This window comes from Brienomyrus brachyistius, chromosome 5 (genome assembly GCF_023856365.1).
Source record: "Brienomyrus brachyistius isolate T26 chromosome 5, BBRACH_0.4, whole genome shotgun sequence".
In the NCBI taxonomy this organism is placed as follows: Eukaryota; Metazoa; Chordata; class Actinopteri; order Osteoglossiformes; family Mormyridae; genus Brienomyrus; species Brienomyrus brachyistius.
Window position 1 is genome coordinate 22,955,517 of NC_064537.1, and position 13,232 is coordinate 22,968,748.

At 39.8% G+C, this 13,232-nt stretch overlaps 1 protein-coding gene across 9 annotated transcripts in view; it reads left to right on the forward strand.

The window, feature by feature from the left end:
- Nucleotides 1-9,884, forward strand: part of LOC125743018 (carcinoembryonic antigen-related cell adhesion molecule 20-like) — a 95,069-nt gene extending 85,185 nt beyond the window's left edge. For 3 of the 9 annotated variants that reach the window (XM_049015602.1, XM_049015603.1, XM_049015600.1), the window contains exons 2-8: nt 4,467-4,514; nt 5,546-5,764; nt 6,126-6,410; nt 6,660-6,938; nt 7,434-7,649; nt 8,119-8,238; nt 8,437-9,884. In XM_049015602.1, coding sequence (XP_048871559.1) covers nt 4,467-4,514; nt 5,546-5,764; nt 6,126-6,410; nt 6,660-6,938; nt 7,434-7,649; nt 8,119-8,238; nt 8,437-8,825 — 1,556 coding nt within the window. In that variant the 3' untranslated portion in view covers nt 8,826-9,884. The remainder of the gene's footprint in view (nt 1-4,466; nt 4,515-5,545; nt 5,765-6,125; nt 6,411-6,659; nt 6,939-7,433; nt 7,650-8,118; nt 8,239-8,436) is intronic. The other 6 variants (XM_049015599.1, XM_049015605.1, XM_049015606.1 and 3 more) reach the window with 3 other exon arrangements.
- Nucleotides 9,885-13,232: the final 3,348 nt, after the last annotated feature.

The following is a 13,232-nucleotide window of genomic DNA, read 5'->3' on the forward strand; positions in this document are numbered from 1 at the left end:
AGCAAAACTTTCCAAGTTTCACTGATAAAAAGTAACAAGTTTTTGGTGGTTTCAGCTGGTCCCAAGATGCTTAGCCACAGAAAGGAATATTGTGGACCTTCGAAACAGTGATAAGCTGCGCTAATCAAAATACATATTCATACATCAATGGCTAACAGAAGATAATTAACAGATACAAAACTGCATTCTGTAGAGGTCACACTCTCTACCTGCGTATTATACAGTGCTATATAATATTCTACAGTGTTACTTTCTTTTCCTATTTTTGCTTAGCATTGCGTTTTTTACCAGGACACAACATCAGATATTAAGCCTATTTTCACTGATTTTCATTGATTTTTGGTGGGGCGTGACACACGAGGGCTGGACGATTGGGGCAGGACAGGATGTTTAGTTTAGCTCATCACAATACAGAGTGGGCACTTTACGGGTTTCCAGTGCATAGTTTGAACACTGACCAATCAATATCTTTGTCCTGGCCACTTCAATTGCATGTAGTCCACTAGGTTATTTCCTGTATTTAGTCTCACAGTCAAACCTATCAGATTATTTTTTCTGTATAAAACATCATTTGAAATTATGAACGCAACTTAAATATTTCAGAAAGATGGTCCACGGTGGACAATACCATTTCCTGAAACAGAGTAGCCTAAATTATCACTAGAGTTTTGCTGGGGCAGTTGGTATTTCGTTGTTCTTGCAAAAAAATTCTTTGAAGACGACCTGAATATTATTACTTATTGACTGATATACACACATGTAGAGCATATAGCCTTCTTTTTCAGTGGAGAAAATGGGACTTCAGAAAATTAAACATCACTACTAACCTCATAATTACATCATTTTGATCTTGATTTCAATAATTACTCTTGCTACTGGTGTCATCATTTATATCTCATACACATACATTATGGAAAGGACAAATCTCTTCAGAAATGTGGTAGGCTTGTGTTCTCTTTATTTCTGATGAAGCAGAAATATACCTTCATGAGGCCCAAAATCTCTGCCTACTACAATGAGAGTAAAAATAATTAGCATCCAAAGAGCTACACTGTCACCCCCTAAGAAGGTCTGACCTTGATTTACAGTCCCAGGATTTTTGGACTGAGTTTGCAGATCAGATCATCTGCAATATTTTTATTGTGTTCGCCCTTCTTAAAGTTCGACCTGTCTCACATAAGTTGTTCTTTCTTGCGTGGAATCCAGTCTCTCTCATGCAGTATATGCATTTTCATGCTTTACTTCGCATGGACAGTAAGCAAGGAGCTGGCAGTTAACATTAAAACTTCAGGCTTTATAGGGTTCAATTTTCGCTGGGTGTAATTCTTGCTAGAGATCCAATAGGTTCAATTTACGCACTTTTCCTGCCTCCTCATTAGCATTTGATTTAAATAACGAACATTCCGGCTTTCACTAGTTCAATTAGTAAACATTTTGAGCCTCATCAGTTAACATATAAGATCAAGGGGGCTTTAAATATAGTTAACCAGAGAGCATTTTGGTTTTCACTAGTTCACCTATAGTAAACACTTTAAGCCTCACTAGTCGACTAGTGCAGAAAATTGTCGGTCCCTAGTTAACTAACTGAAAAAGAGTGACTAGCAATAGTTTTTCTTCAGCTAGTGCAGTGGTTCTCAAACTTGGTCCTCAGGCCCCACTGCCCTGCTTGTTTTCCTGCTATCCCTACCCCACACATAAGTCCCAGCTGTCTTTCAGCTTCTGATTGACTGAACACACCTGATCCAGGTAATCAACAGTGTGTGGGGCAGGGATAGCTGGAAAACAAGCAAGGCAGTGGGTCCCGAGGACCGACCTAGAGAACCACTGAGCTAGTGCAACAAAATAGCAGTCTAGTGTGATGAAATGTCCAACTAGTGCTGACAAACACTGAACTAGTGGAGAAAACTGAGGTCTGATAACAAGGATGTTGAATATATGCTCAAACCGCTTTCCATAGAGTCCCCCCATGCTCTCCCTGTTGCGCGTTAATTTGAAATCATGACGTCATTTGCTACTTTATAGTTAGATGGGTTCTATGTAGTTTTAATGTCTTTCCCTGAAAGCGTTGAGGTAAACAAGTTATACATGTACAAACGTTGTATGTCTTTTTGATGTTTCAAAAAATAATTTAAATGAATTAAATCACTAATAGATGTTTGATGGGAAAAAATAGAATGTATTGCTTATAGGATTTAACCTATATTGTGCATGACAATTGATGTGATATTGTTAATTTCTAATTATAACTGTGACGATCGGTCAGGGAAGCAGGATATGGGAAACCGCAATCCAAAACAAAGGAGTTTATCTCAAGCAGGCAGACAAGGGAGCACACAGGCGACAACGTCAATGACCGACCTGGGGAAACAGACTTGAACGTGGAAATACAGGACATTGACATCAGAATAAATGCGAGACAGTTGGTACGCTGGGACTTCCCGCAAGGGTAACGAGACGGGCGTGGCACACACGAGGGCTGGACGCGCTGATCATGACAATAACTTAACTGTAGCAACTTAATCCTTACATTTATCAACTTATGCTGACAATGATGTCTTTGTAAGTATTGAGATATTATCCAGTTCTAAGATCGTAATGCACAGTTTCCTATGCTAATACACAGGCCTACAGAAATTACGGGACACTAACTGTAACATCATGATGCATGTAGGGCCTTACCCCACGTTTGAAAAATAGTGAGGTCCAGGACCCGGGGGTTGGGCGTGGGTCTTGTCAATCACATTATTGGTACCATCCCCGTCACAAGCTGTTGTTTTTTAAAAGTAATTAGTTATGTGAAAGTTTATTAGCCAATTTATTTATTCAGGTTTGGACTTCCTACAGCCCAGGATGCATGGTTTCCTATGGTAACACACATATACAGAAATTGCAGGACACCAAATAGGTGATACAGATCTATTTACATGGAAATGCATAGCTACCTCGTGTGGAATCTTGAGGTCTTCAGCTGATTATAGTCTTGTTAATAGCTATTGCGTATTTAAGTCTGCGTTAGAGTATGTTTCCGAAGTCCAGTCATTAATGTTGTGACGTTAGTTCATGTTCCTGAATGTGTCATCTTCATTAAATCCCACGTTCACCCGACTCCTTGACTCCTGCTCCTGTTTCCCTGGTCCGTGCCCAGAGTTTCATGATACCATGTTCCACGTTTTGTTTATTACCAAAATCATCAAGGGTGTAAACCCTTTTCTTGCTTGATGAATTAATTATAGATGACTTCTTGCACACCTATGCCTTATTTTTCACAGTGGGTGTGTCCTCGCTGATGAGGGGACAACAGGCATAAATCAAAAGTGCATAACATTTAAAGCACATCTGTGACTTACGAACCTGATGGGGGAATCGAACCCCTTTAAGTAAAGGTGAAGCATTTTAGTAGAGATAGAAAAAAATTGTATATTTAAATTGAAGCATTTCTTCCCTATTGTCAAAGTCATTATACGCAATCTTGACCTTGAATTACAAGTGTAACCCTGTGAGAAATGGCATTGAGATTAATTTTATGTATCTGTTTCATTGCTTAATTATGTTTTTTGTAAATTTGGGTTACCCCAGAATTTGAGGGGTCAAATTCTGTTTCAGGGGGATGTGTCTCAGGTCATGTCAGAAGGAAGAATGGGGTTGTTTTGGCTTTATTGGGGTTGGTGATGTTGGACCTCCCTGGGTCATTGCAAAGTGGTGCCCTCTGTCTGGAAGGTTAGCTGAGTTTTTAATGTGCAAATCCCAGGTGTTGAGTTTGCAGGTCTCTGTATTAATCGCTGTATGACTTCTCCTTGTACTTTTCCTTGCAGGATTTCGTGGGTTTCTTGCATAATTATTCATGAAAACCACTGACTCTGCAGCAGTCATGCCTTTAGTAAATAAGCTCTACAGAGCCTTCTTGGGGCACAATATTGTAAAGTGAATAAAGTTATATGTTACAAACGTGCTTGAGATTCACCATGTTCCATTTTATATTTTGATGTTAATGTACAATGCCAATGGCTTTGTCTTGTTGTTATAATAATATTATGAATATGTTGTGAATGTATATGATCAAAAATGCAACAGAGGAAATGAGCTTAAGCCTTTGTAATGTGATTTTTTTCACATTTGATCCAATTTTCTAAAGAAGCCCTTGCAACTTTGCATGCTTAACTGAACTGCAGAGGTGGACATTTCAGGTCCAGAAAGTAAAAACCCAAACCAAGATTTGTTTCAACCAACCAGCTGATTACTCTGTGACTGTGACTCTTTATGCTAAAGTGGTTGGTTGAAACAAAGTCCTGGTTTGGAATTTTACTTTTTGGACCTGAAATGTCCACCTCTGCTGAACTGTCAATATCCATTTATATTTAATTAATTACTTTTAATTGTATAAAATGATTAAACCAGCAACGAATTTATCTTTGGAATTACACGATTTGAGTTAACTGAGATTAATTGCACATGTTTTTTTCTTCCAGTGTTTGGTGCCATTTTGCCATTTTCACTGGGTCAATCTAGGCCAACAGGTAATTAAAAAAATACAAACTTATTCTGTGTCCATAACAGACAGCAGTCTTCCCTTAATCTTCCTAAACATCAGAGAAAAATATTAAAACCAAGTAAATGCAATTCAATAAGGGTACAGAGTCTCCTAGAAAACTAAAGTATACTAAGGCAGACAGCAATGAAAATGATTGTATAATATGTACAGCTTTGGAAAAAATCAAGCAAGGAAGAAGCCCTTCATTAATGAGAAACAGGGAAGAGTTGGACAGGAATTTGCAAAAAAAAATGTGTATTTTACATAGATGCACACCCATAAATTGAGAAATGAGTGAAACAAAAAAATGTGCTGTGTTCTCTTAATTCCCAGAGCTGTATATGAATATACAACAATGGTGTCAGTCTGTAGCTTTTTGTAATATGCATGTTGCATTTGTAAGATGCCATGATTTATCGTTTAGATAGTTGCCATGTGAACTCCTATATGACACTGACCTTCTGGACAATGTTAGCTCGCCTTCCCTGACCCTCCAGTTGGCTTTCTTTGCTAAACCAAGCATTGTACATGAAGGCTGTACTGTGTTATCTGACATGTTATCTTTCTTGCTCAAAAATCCAGCTTTGTGATACAGGCCCCTGGAGAATTTCAAGTGTTACTCTGTTTTCCAGGAATTATTTCATGTGCTTTGTAATCATCTCTTGAGTTCCTACTAGCAGAAGGGGTGACATCTCTCTTCTGATTGGCACTTAGTTAATTAATAATAGCTAGAATACATAGTGAAATGAAATATCAGTTGAAGTTTTACTTCTATTTTAGAATTTGATATGGAAATATTTGGTATTAGCTAATTCTTGGTCTGAACTAATAACTTTAAAAATCTTCATTAACATTAATGCTGTTAAAATTTGCAATATTGGAGAGTTATTAAACATTTAACATGATTCCTATTGAAATACTGCATGTAAAAGTGTAGTTCTCTTCTGTTTAAATATGTTTGTCCAATACGGAGAAGCTGGTATGTATTTGTGGGTCTTCATCTTCCCTTTCCCACAGTGAGCATAAAGAAGCAATTTTTACCTGTATATTTGGGGGACACCATAGTACTCACCTGCTCAGGAGGAGGCAGCGTCAAATGGTATTTCGATGGTACTGTAATCCCAGATCAAATGCAACAAAACTATATCGTCATCATAAAGTCTATTAGTGCACAAGGCCGATATGTGTGTGAGAGGAATGGAATGAAGAGTGAAGCATTTCAGCTCAAAGTTGAAGGTAAGTAAATATCTGCATTTGAAAATAACCTATTGTTACATTTAGATCCCTGTAAAATGTGCCACAAGCTGTTTATATGCAAATATATACAAATATGCTGCTATAGAAATATCTCTGTGAATTTAGTACAGTGTTATTTGTTTGCTTAGCAACAATCATGTATCAAGAAATACATGAACTTGTTCAATTTGTGAAAGTGTCCATTTAGATCTTTGTAATGAATGGTGATGTGATTACCCAGTTGATATTTACATTACATAAGGTTTAAAGAGAAAATAAGAATGGCAAATTCGCCTTGATTGGCAGGTCTGAGCCTGACGATATCTAATCTCCTCCTTTCCTTGCTTCTTTCATATCCCAGACGCCTTTCCTCCAGAGATCCTAGTCATTCAGTCTGGAGATTCAGTGGTCTATAAAGATGACTCTGTTCATCTAGCCCTTTATGTGGACAACGACTGGCAGAATTGGATGTGTTATGTGTATAAAAACCAGAGCCTTTACCGTGTTATGATAAAAGATTACCCAAAAACTGGCCCTTTGGAGTTCATGACGTCCTCTGTGGAGAAGACCTCAGAACCATATATTTATTGGTGTAAAAATAAGATCACAAACACGAGAAGCAGCACTGTTGTACTCTCAGTAACCGGTAAAAAATGCTTTTATTAAAATGCCACTTTCTATACTTTCCTATTAATCTATTTTTACACAAACGATACAGTTTTTCTGAATTCCATCAATAAAATCAACCATAGTTTACAGTTGACATGTACATGGGGAATTATTTCAGTCATATGAGGTGTTGCGTTTTTGTGCTAATTTTAAGAGTTTTCTTCATAATTATTTGAATTGTCAGTCTCTCTCTTTGTTTCTCACTGTGCTGTTCTCACCCCTTCAGATCTAATGGTAAAACTTGTACCTCACCCTGATCTGCCAGAACTGAGAAAAGATTTAGAACTGGAATGTGTGACACATGGTGCACCAAAGATAAGTAGTGTCACTTTTTATAAAGGCAGTGATACAATACTGACTCAAAGTGAAGTGAAATATACAATTAAAAATATGGCAAAGACCGACGAAGGAAACTACAAATGTGAAGCTACCTACATGTTCCAAGCGAGTACCAGCAATAACAAGTTCACTGTCAAATCTGTGCCTCAGGAAGTCGTTGGCATAGGTATACAGTGAGTGTGAAAGTGTGTGTATGTGTGTAAGTTCTGTCTTATTTACAGTACCAGTCAAACGTTTGAACAAACTGCCTAGAAAGGAGAGTGAAAGAGTGTCGCATCACATACAGTAACCTGGCCACCTGACCTAATCACAGCAGAAATTGTTTGGAGGAGATTGACCAGAGAGTGAAGGAAAAGATTAGCTTAGTTTTATTTACCGTATGCAAGTTAGCACAGGGTCAACGTTACAATGAAACATAATTGACAAGAATCAACAAGTCTCTCAGCAATATAGTATAAAGAAGTAGTGGGTGGGGGGGACAGCATTATTGCACATGAAAGAGTGAGCAGCAGTACAATTGTCAACGATTTAAGGTGGCAGTATTGCACATATTCTGTTTGGTTCTGAATGGTTATGATTTCTCATTATTTCTGATTGGTTCTGATTGGTTTTCATTATTTCTGATTGGTTCTGATTATCTCCCTTTTCCTGTGTCCTCCAGAAGTAACTCTAGAGGCAGCCATGTCATATACGTCAGGGAATCCTGTGTGCACTTGCAGCAAATGCAGATCTGGCGGCAAGTCTGAATTCTATGAGATTGTAAATGGTCACTATAAAAAAGTTAACAGCGGATACCAATACCACCTACCCCAGGGGAAGTACGCCTGTAGAGTTCGCTGGGATACCGGAGCCTCCTCATTCAGTCTGCCATTGTCTGGTGAGTCCTGGATGGTGATTTTATAATGTGCAAAACTATCATCCTAACATCCTGCATCCATGCCAACTCAATCTACCAATGGACTCCATTCCAACCAGTCACATGGTGCTATATGGGAGAGCTTGTCTATTAAAGTTATGGCTCCCCCTGGAGATCCTGCAGGTGCTGGCAGGTGTCTAGTGGAGGCTCAGTGAAATTAAACCACACAGAACAGGCAGATTTGCTTTTAGGACTGGGTTGGGTTACAGCATTATGCGTGAATCTTGGCAGATAAAACCGATTCCATACATGCTACATTCTTCAGGTATTGGCAAAGAGTCTTCAAGTCTTCAGAATGAGATTTTTTTTCTTTGCTTCAGAGTTGTTTGTGTTCTTGTCTATGAGACCAAGAATCTGTCTTGTTAGTCAGGCAAAGTGTTCAGCTGAAGATTCTCTTCACCGTTATTGTCCCTCTCGTTCTCATTTGCAGTGTCAGGAGATCCTTTCAATCCAGGTGTAATCGTGGGGGTCCTGGTGTTCATCTTCATTGTAATGGGGCTCATCTTGATCGTGGGATATTTCTGCTGGAACAGAAGAAACAAGCAAAAGCGTAAGTCTATTATGTTTCGCTGTAACAGCTTTGGTCTATCACCACCTTTCTATGCTTGTCTATCCAACAGCAGTCAAATTCAACTGACTTATTTAAATAGGGTGCAGGTGTGTCTTTATAATTATCTGCAGTTGTTTATCTGCTTAGTGTGCTTTTCATAATTGATTCAGTTTTTTTGCCATTCTCTCTCAATTTTAGCCGAGGCATTGTACCAGGAAGTGGCACTAGATGCTGTGAAATCCGACAAGGGGGAAGGAGGTTATGAGGAGCTCAAGGGAGGAAAAAGAGGAGAGAGGAGTGGAGAGTACGACACACTGAAGGGGCCGGATGCAGACAAAGTCACAACAGCGGACGTCTCAGACACTGGAGAGCAGGGTCGCTATGAGGCCCTGAAGGTTTCGCAAGATGATTCGAAGAAAAATGAGTATGAAACTCTTAAGGGGAAAGAAGGCAAGGGGGCAGAAGGGGGATACGAGGCCCTGAAGACATCTAAGGCAGAGGAAGGTGCAGGAGTGTACCACACACAAGCAGGGGAACATGGAGTAGGATGTGAGGCACTGACGCTGTCCAAGACAGAGGGGAAGTAAGGGGAGTATCAGACTGTTCAGCCAGGAGGAAATTAAAAGGGGGCCTGCAGGAAGGGAAATGCCAAACTAACAGGGAAACAAAGGGGTGGGGGGGGAGAGAAGAAGTAAACAGCTCAAGAGAAATGGAGCTAATGTCTCTGATACATGTACATGGGTGACGATTGTTTTTACATTGTTTGCTCTATTTTTTTGAGACTCTATGGTTATGCTATAATGCAAAAAAATGCTGTTTGGCCCTAAATGTACTTTATTTACCCACTGAAATGGTAACTAAATGCTATACAGTTATTACACATTGTAATCCAGCCATTCTTCATTACAATCAGGACATCAGCATCATCAATGGAGTGAAAATGATTATTGTCTTACAGGTGGTCTGTCATCAGTGGGTTACATGGGAAGTGGCATTTGCACGTCTGCGGTGCGTGAATCCAGTGTGTGTGACACAAACACATGAATAACAGTGTGTAAGTGTTAAAGGAAAGATGTCGCTATTGAGTAAGGAGCCAGTCGTGTGATCATATGTTTCTTTCTTTATTTCATTAAACTTCCACATGTACATTTAACTATACAATTACAAACATCATATAAAGTATATTTATGCTTTGATATTGCATTTTAATCATAACTCCATTTTAATGGGGAATTCAATTAAATTTGATGAGTTCAGTCGGATGCTGAAAACATGTACAGAATGTGTCTCTTGCAAATTTTTATTTGTATGAATTTAACAGTTTATTATTCAGTATTGGTTTTATACTGTAAATGCATATTTTGGTATAAATTGCTACAGTAGATATACCAGCTTCATCAGACGTATCATATTTTTTATTTTAAAACTGACTTATGCTGAACCACGATATAAACACTGCATCCTAAAAGATCACATAATTATTCAGTTTATAGACAAATATGAGGACAATATTACTTTCTGTTACCTAGCATTAAGCAGCTAATTGAGTATGTTTGTATGAATTTAATGATATACTGTATATGTAAAAGGTATATTTTTTATTAATGAAATGCAATTCCTTTTTTTAAATATATAAAATTCTCTGACTCGGTGCATCCCTTTTTTCTCCAGGTTTATCTGAACTATTAAAAATTATTAATTAAAAATAAACTGCTTTCGATTTTGTAATATGAAATCGAATTGACTTCACCACAAGGTGGGGCTGTCAACAATGTTTTCACGGGGTGGTTCTGTGTCGTCTCTCTCTAAACATCACAATACAGTATCTCTTTCCATAAAGATCAAACGCAATGTTAGAGATTAAAAAGATATTCATTCGTACTCTGCTATTCGTATTTTCAGGCATTAGTTTTTGGAATGGCAAGATAGGTGGAACAGAAGTAAAACATTAAGCAATTAATACACTATCCATCCATTTTCCAAACCGCTTATCCTATTGGGTCGCGGGGGGTCCGGAGCCTATCCCGGAAACTATGGGCACGAGGCAGGGCACAACCCAGGATGGGGGGCCAGCCCATCGCAGGGCACACTCACACACCATTCACTCTCACATGCATTCCTACGGGCAATTTAGCAAGTCCAATTAGCCTCAGCATGTTTTGAAACCGGAGTACCCGGAGGAAACCCCACAACGACATGGGGAGAACATGCAAACTCCACACACATGTGACCCAGGCGGAGATTCGAACCCGGGTCCTAGAGGTGTGAGGCAACGGTGCTAACCACTGCACCACCATGCCGCCCCATGGCATTAATACAATATTATCAAAAATATTTATTTAATAATTAATGATATGGCTTAGCATATTATACGGAAATAATTTTAGACACAGGCACAAGCAATGATCATTCTAGCAGAAATGTTCCCTTTGGCTAATTAGACACAGAGAGGCACATATGGACCCTGAGAGGAATAGAGAAAGTACATTCATTCATACGGTCATTAATTAAGTGATCTTGCTACCCACCCCGCCACCCACCCTCCACAGCCCAATTCCTCCCAAACAGATGGATACAGAATTACTCAGCAATTTTAGGTGAGGGGAGTGTGCTGAGTACGCAGAGAAGGCGCAGAAGAAATGTTTATGAGAATGTAGCGCATACTGTAACTGTCATTCAAGAGTGTATCTGTCTTCTCAGATTTCAAGATTTTACTACTTCTATGTTTCTATAATTAAATCCATCCATCCATCCATCCATCCATTTTCCAAACCGCTTATCCTATTGGGTCGCGGGGGGTCCGGAGCCTATCCCGGAATCAATGGGCACGAGGCAGGGAACAACCCAGGATGGGGGGCCAGCCCATCGCAGGGCACACTCACACACCATTCACTCACACATGCACACCTACGGGCAATTCAGCAACTCCAATTAGCCTCAGCATGTTTTTGGACTGTGGGGGGAAACCGGAGTACCCGGAGGAAACCCCACGACGACACGGGGAGAACATGCAAACTCCACACACATGTGACCCAGGCGGAGACTCGAGGTGTGAGGCGACAGTGCTAACCACTGCACCACCATGCCGCCCCCTATAATTAAATCATGTTGATAAATGTATGAACAGTCCTGCAAAACTTGTAAAAAATAAAAGGAATTAAAAATAACAATTAACACTTTTTACGTATTCGTTTAGGTCTATTTATAATAGGATTTCTTCTATTATAAGAATGCAAATTTGGTATCTCCCAGACCGATCCTCGCTTGCAGCGCCCACACATTTATCAGTGTGTTGCCCATTATTATGTGATCGTCGCAATGTGTGAGTCCAGGGGCACTGTTTCCCATGTTACTGGGAATTTACGCAAGGTTCCTGTTTGCGTGTTTGAGCACTCTGCGCAAAATACACAAAATAAAACGCAAAATAAACAATCAGAAAGTGACATACGAATAATTAAAAGAATAACTCTCTGTCATGCCCTGCTCGTCGGCTCCTCGTGTGTGCCACGCCCCCGGATTACCCACGTGTTCTTTCCCGATTGTACCCAGCTGTGTCTGATTATTTTCAATCAGTCCTGTGTATTTCAGTCCGTGTCTTACCTGAGTCCTTCGTCCGTCATTGATGTTAGTCGGCGTGCCATGTTCCCGAGTCCGCGGCATTCAAATAAATCCCCGTTTGCCCTGATTCTGCCTGTTCGCCTGCTTCCTGCCCGCTCGCCCCGTCCGTGCGCCAGACCCGCAGACGCCGAGCGTGACACTCTCATGTCGTTTTAAAACATTTTGAAATCTGCAAATAAGAGTACAGAAAGTGGAAACGCTGCTGCTTTGAAAGTGTCTGCTGCATTGAAAAGGTAAAATTAATTGCGATACGTTAAATCAAAAGGCAAAATAATTACGGCACGTAAAATGCGCAGAGGGCCCGTGCATGTGAACATGAACCTTGCGTTTAGTCCCAGTAACATGATGTCGTTGTAAATGTTTCCATGGCTTAAAATATATATGTAATTTTTATACTGGGAATCGGATTTACAAAAATTTCAACAAGTAATTTTTTGCCAACCCGAACGGTGGGGCATTCTAAAACGCTTAACGTGAAAAAGCTTAATGTGGTTTAATGTATCAAAACAGTGATCAATAATCACCAAATTTCTCACAGACATATATCATGGTTATAAAGACTTAGCGGTATAGAATCAGGGGCGGATCCGCCCTCAAGTCGGCAGATCCGCCATAATATGCAACTCATATACGACATGGAGTCACACATTACGACGATCACAAAATATGGTGTACAGTAACACCGTTCTCTTGTTGATTTGAATTACGTTTATGATTTGTCTTCACTTTGAAGACCAACCTTTGTAAGCAAAACCATAACAAAACCCTGGCTTGTCAATTATTATTTTGAGTTTTAAGCTTTTAAACATGTAATGATCTCTACAGATTACATTTTTTATTGATACTTAATGTCATAACCACCAATAGCAGAGTGCAGAGTAAGAAACATTACAGAAAAATCCGCTTGGGACAAGTTTCTTTCATTCGTTATACATCTTTTTCAGTCAAGAAGAGATGAAAATACATGGAGCGCAATATGGCAGAGGTCTGCAGGGACAGAGTGTTCCTCAAGCCCTTTGTCTCTCTAATTTTCTTCCTCTGCTATGTTTTGCTCTGTGATCGATATGTTGGATCGGAAAGCAAAACTAAATCTGACACCAGGCTTCCTGACAGAGGGATGCAAGCATCCTTTAGAGAGGGATGCAACTGAAATGTGGGCAATTATTTCTTGAATTTCCAGTTTCAAAGACTTGGGTATTCTTGTCAGATGAGGGCGCAGTGCTGGTACTGGAGGCAGAGAGGTCTGGAGCTGGAGGAACATGGACCAGAATCACGAATGGAAACTATACGGTCTTGACCCCATGCATCTGATCCTCTCCCACCAAAATGCTTCTGTGTGTTACATTGGGGGGGGGGGGGGGGGAAGGGGGCGAGGG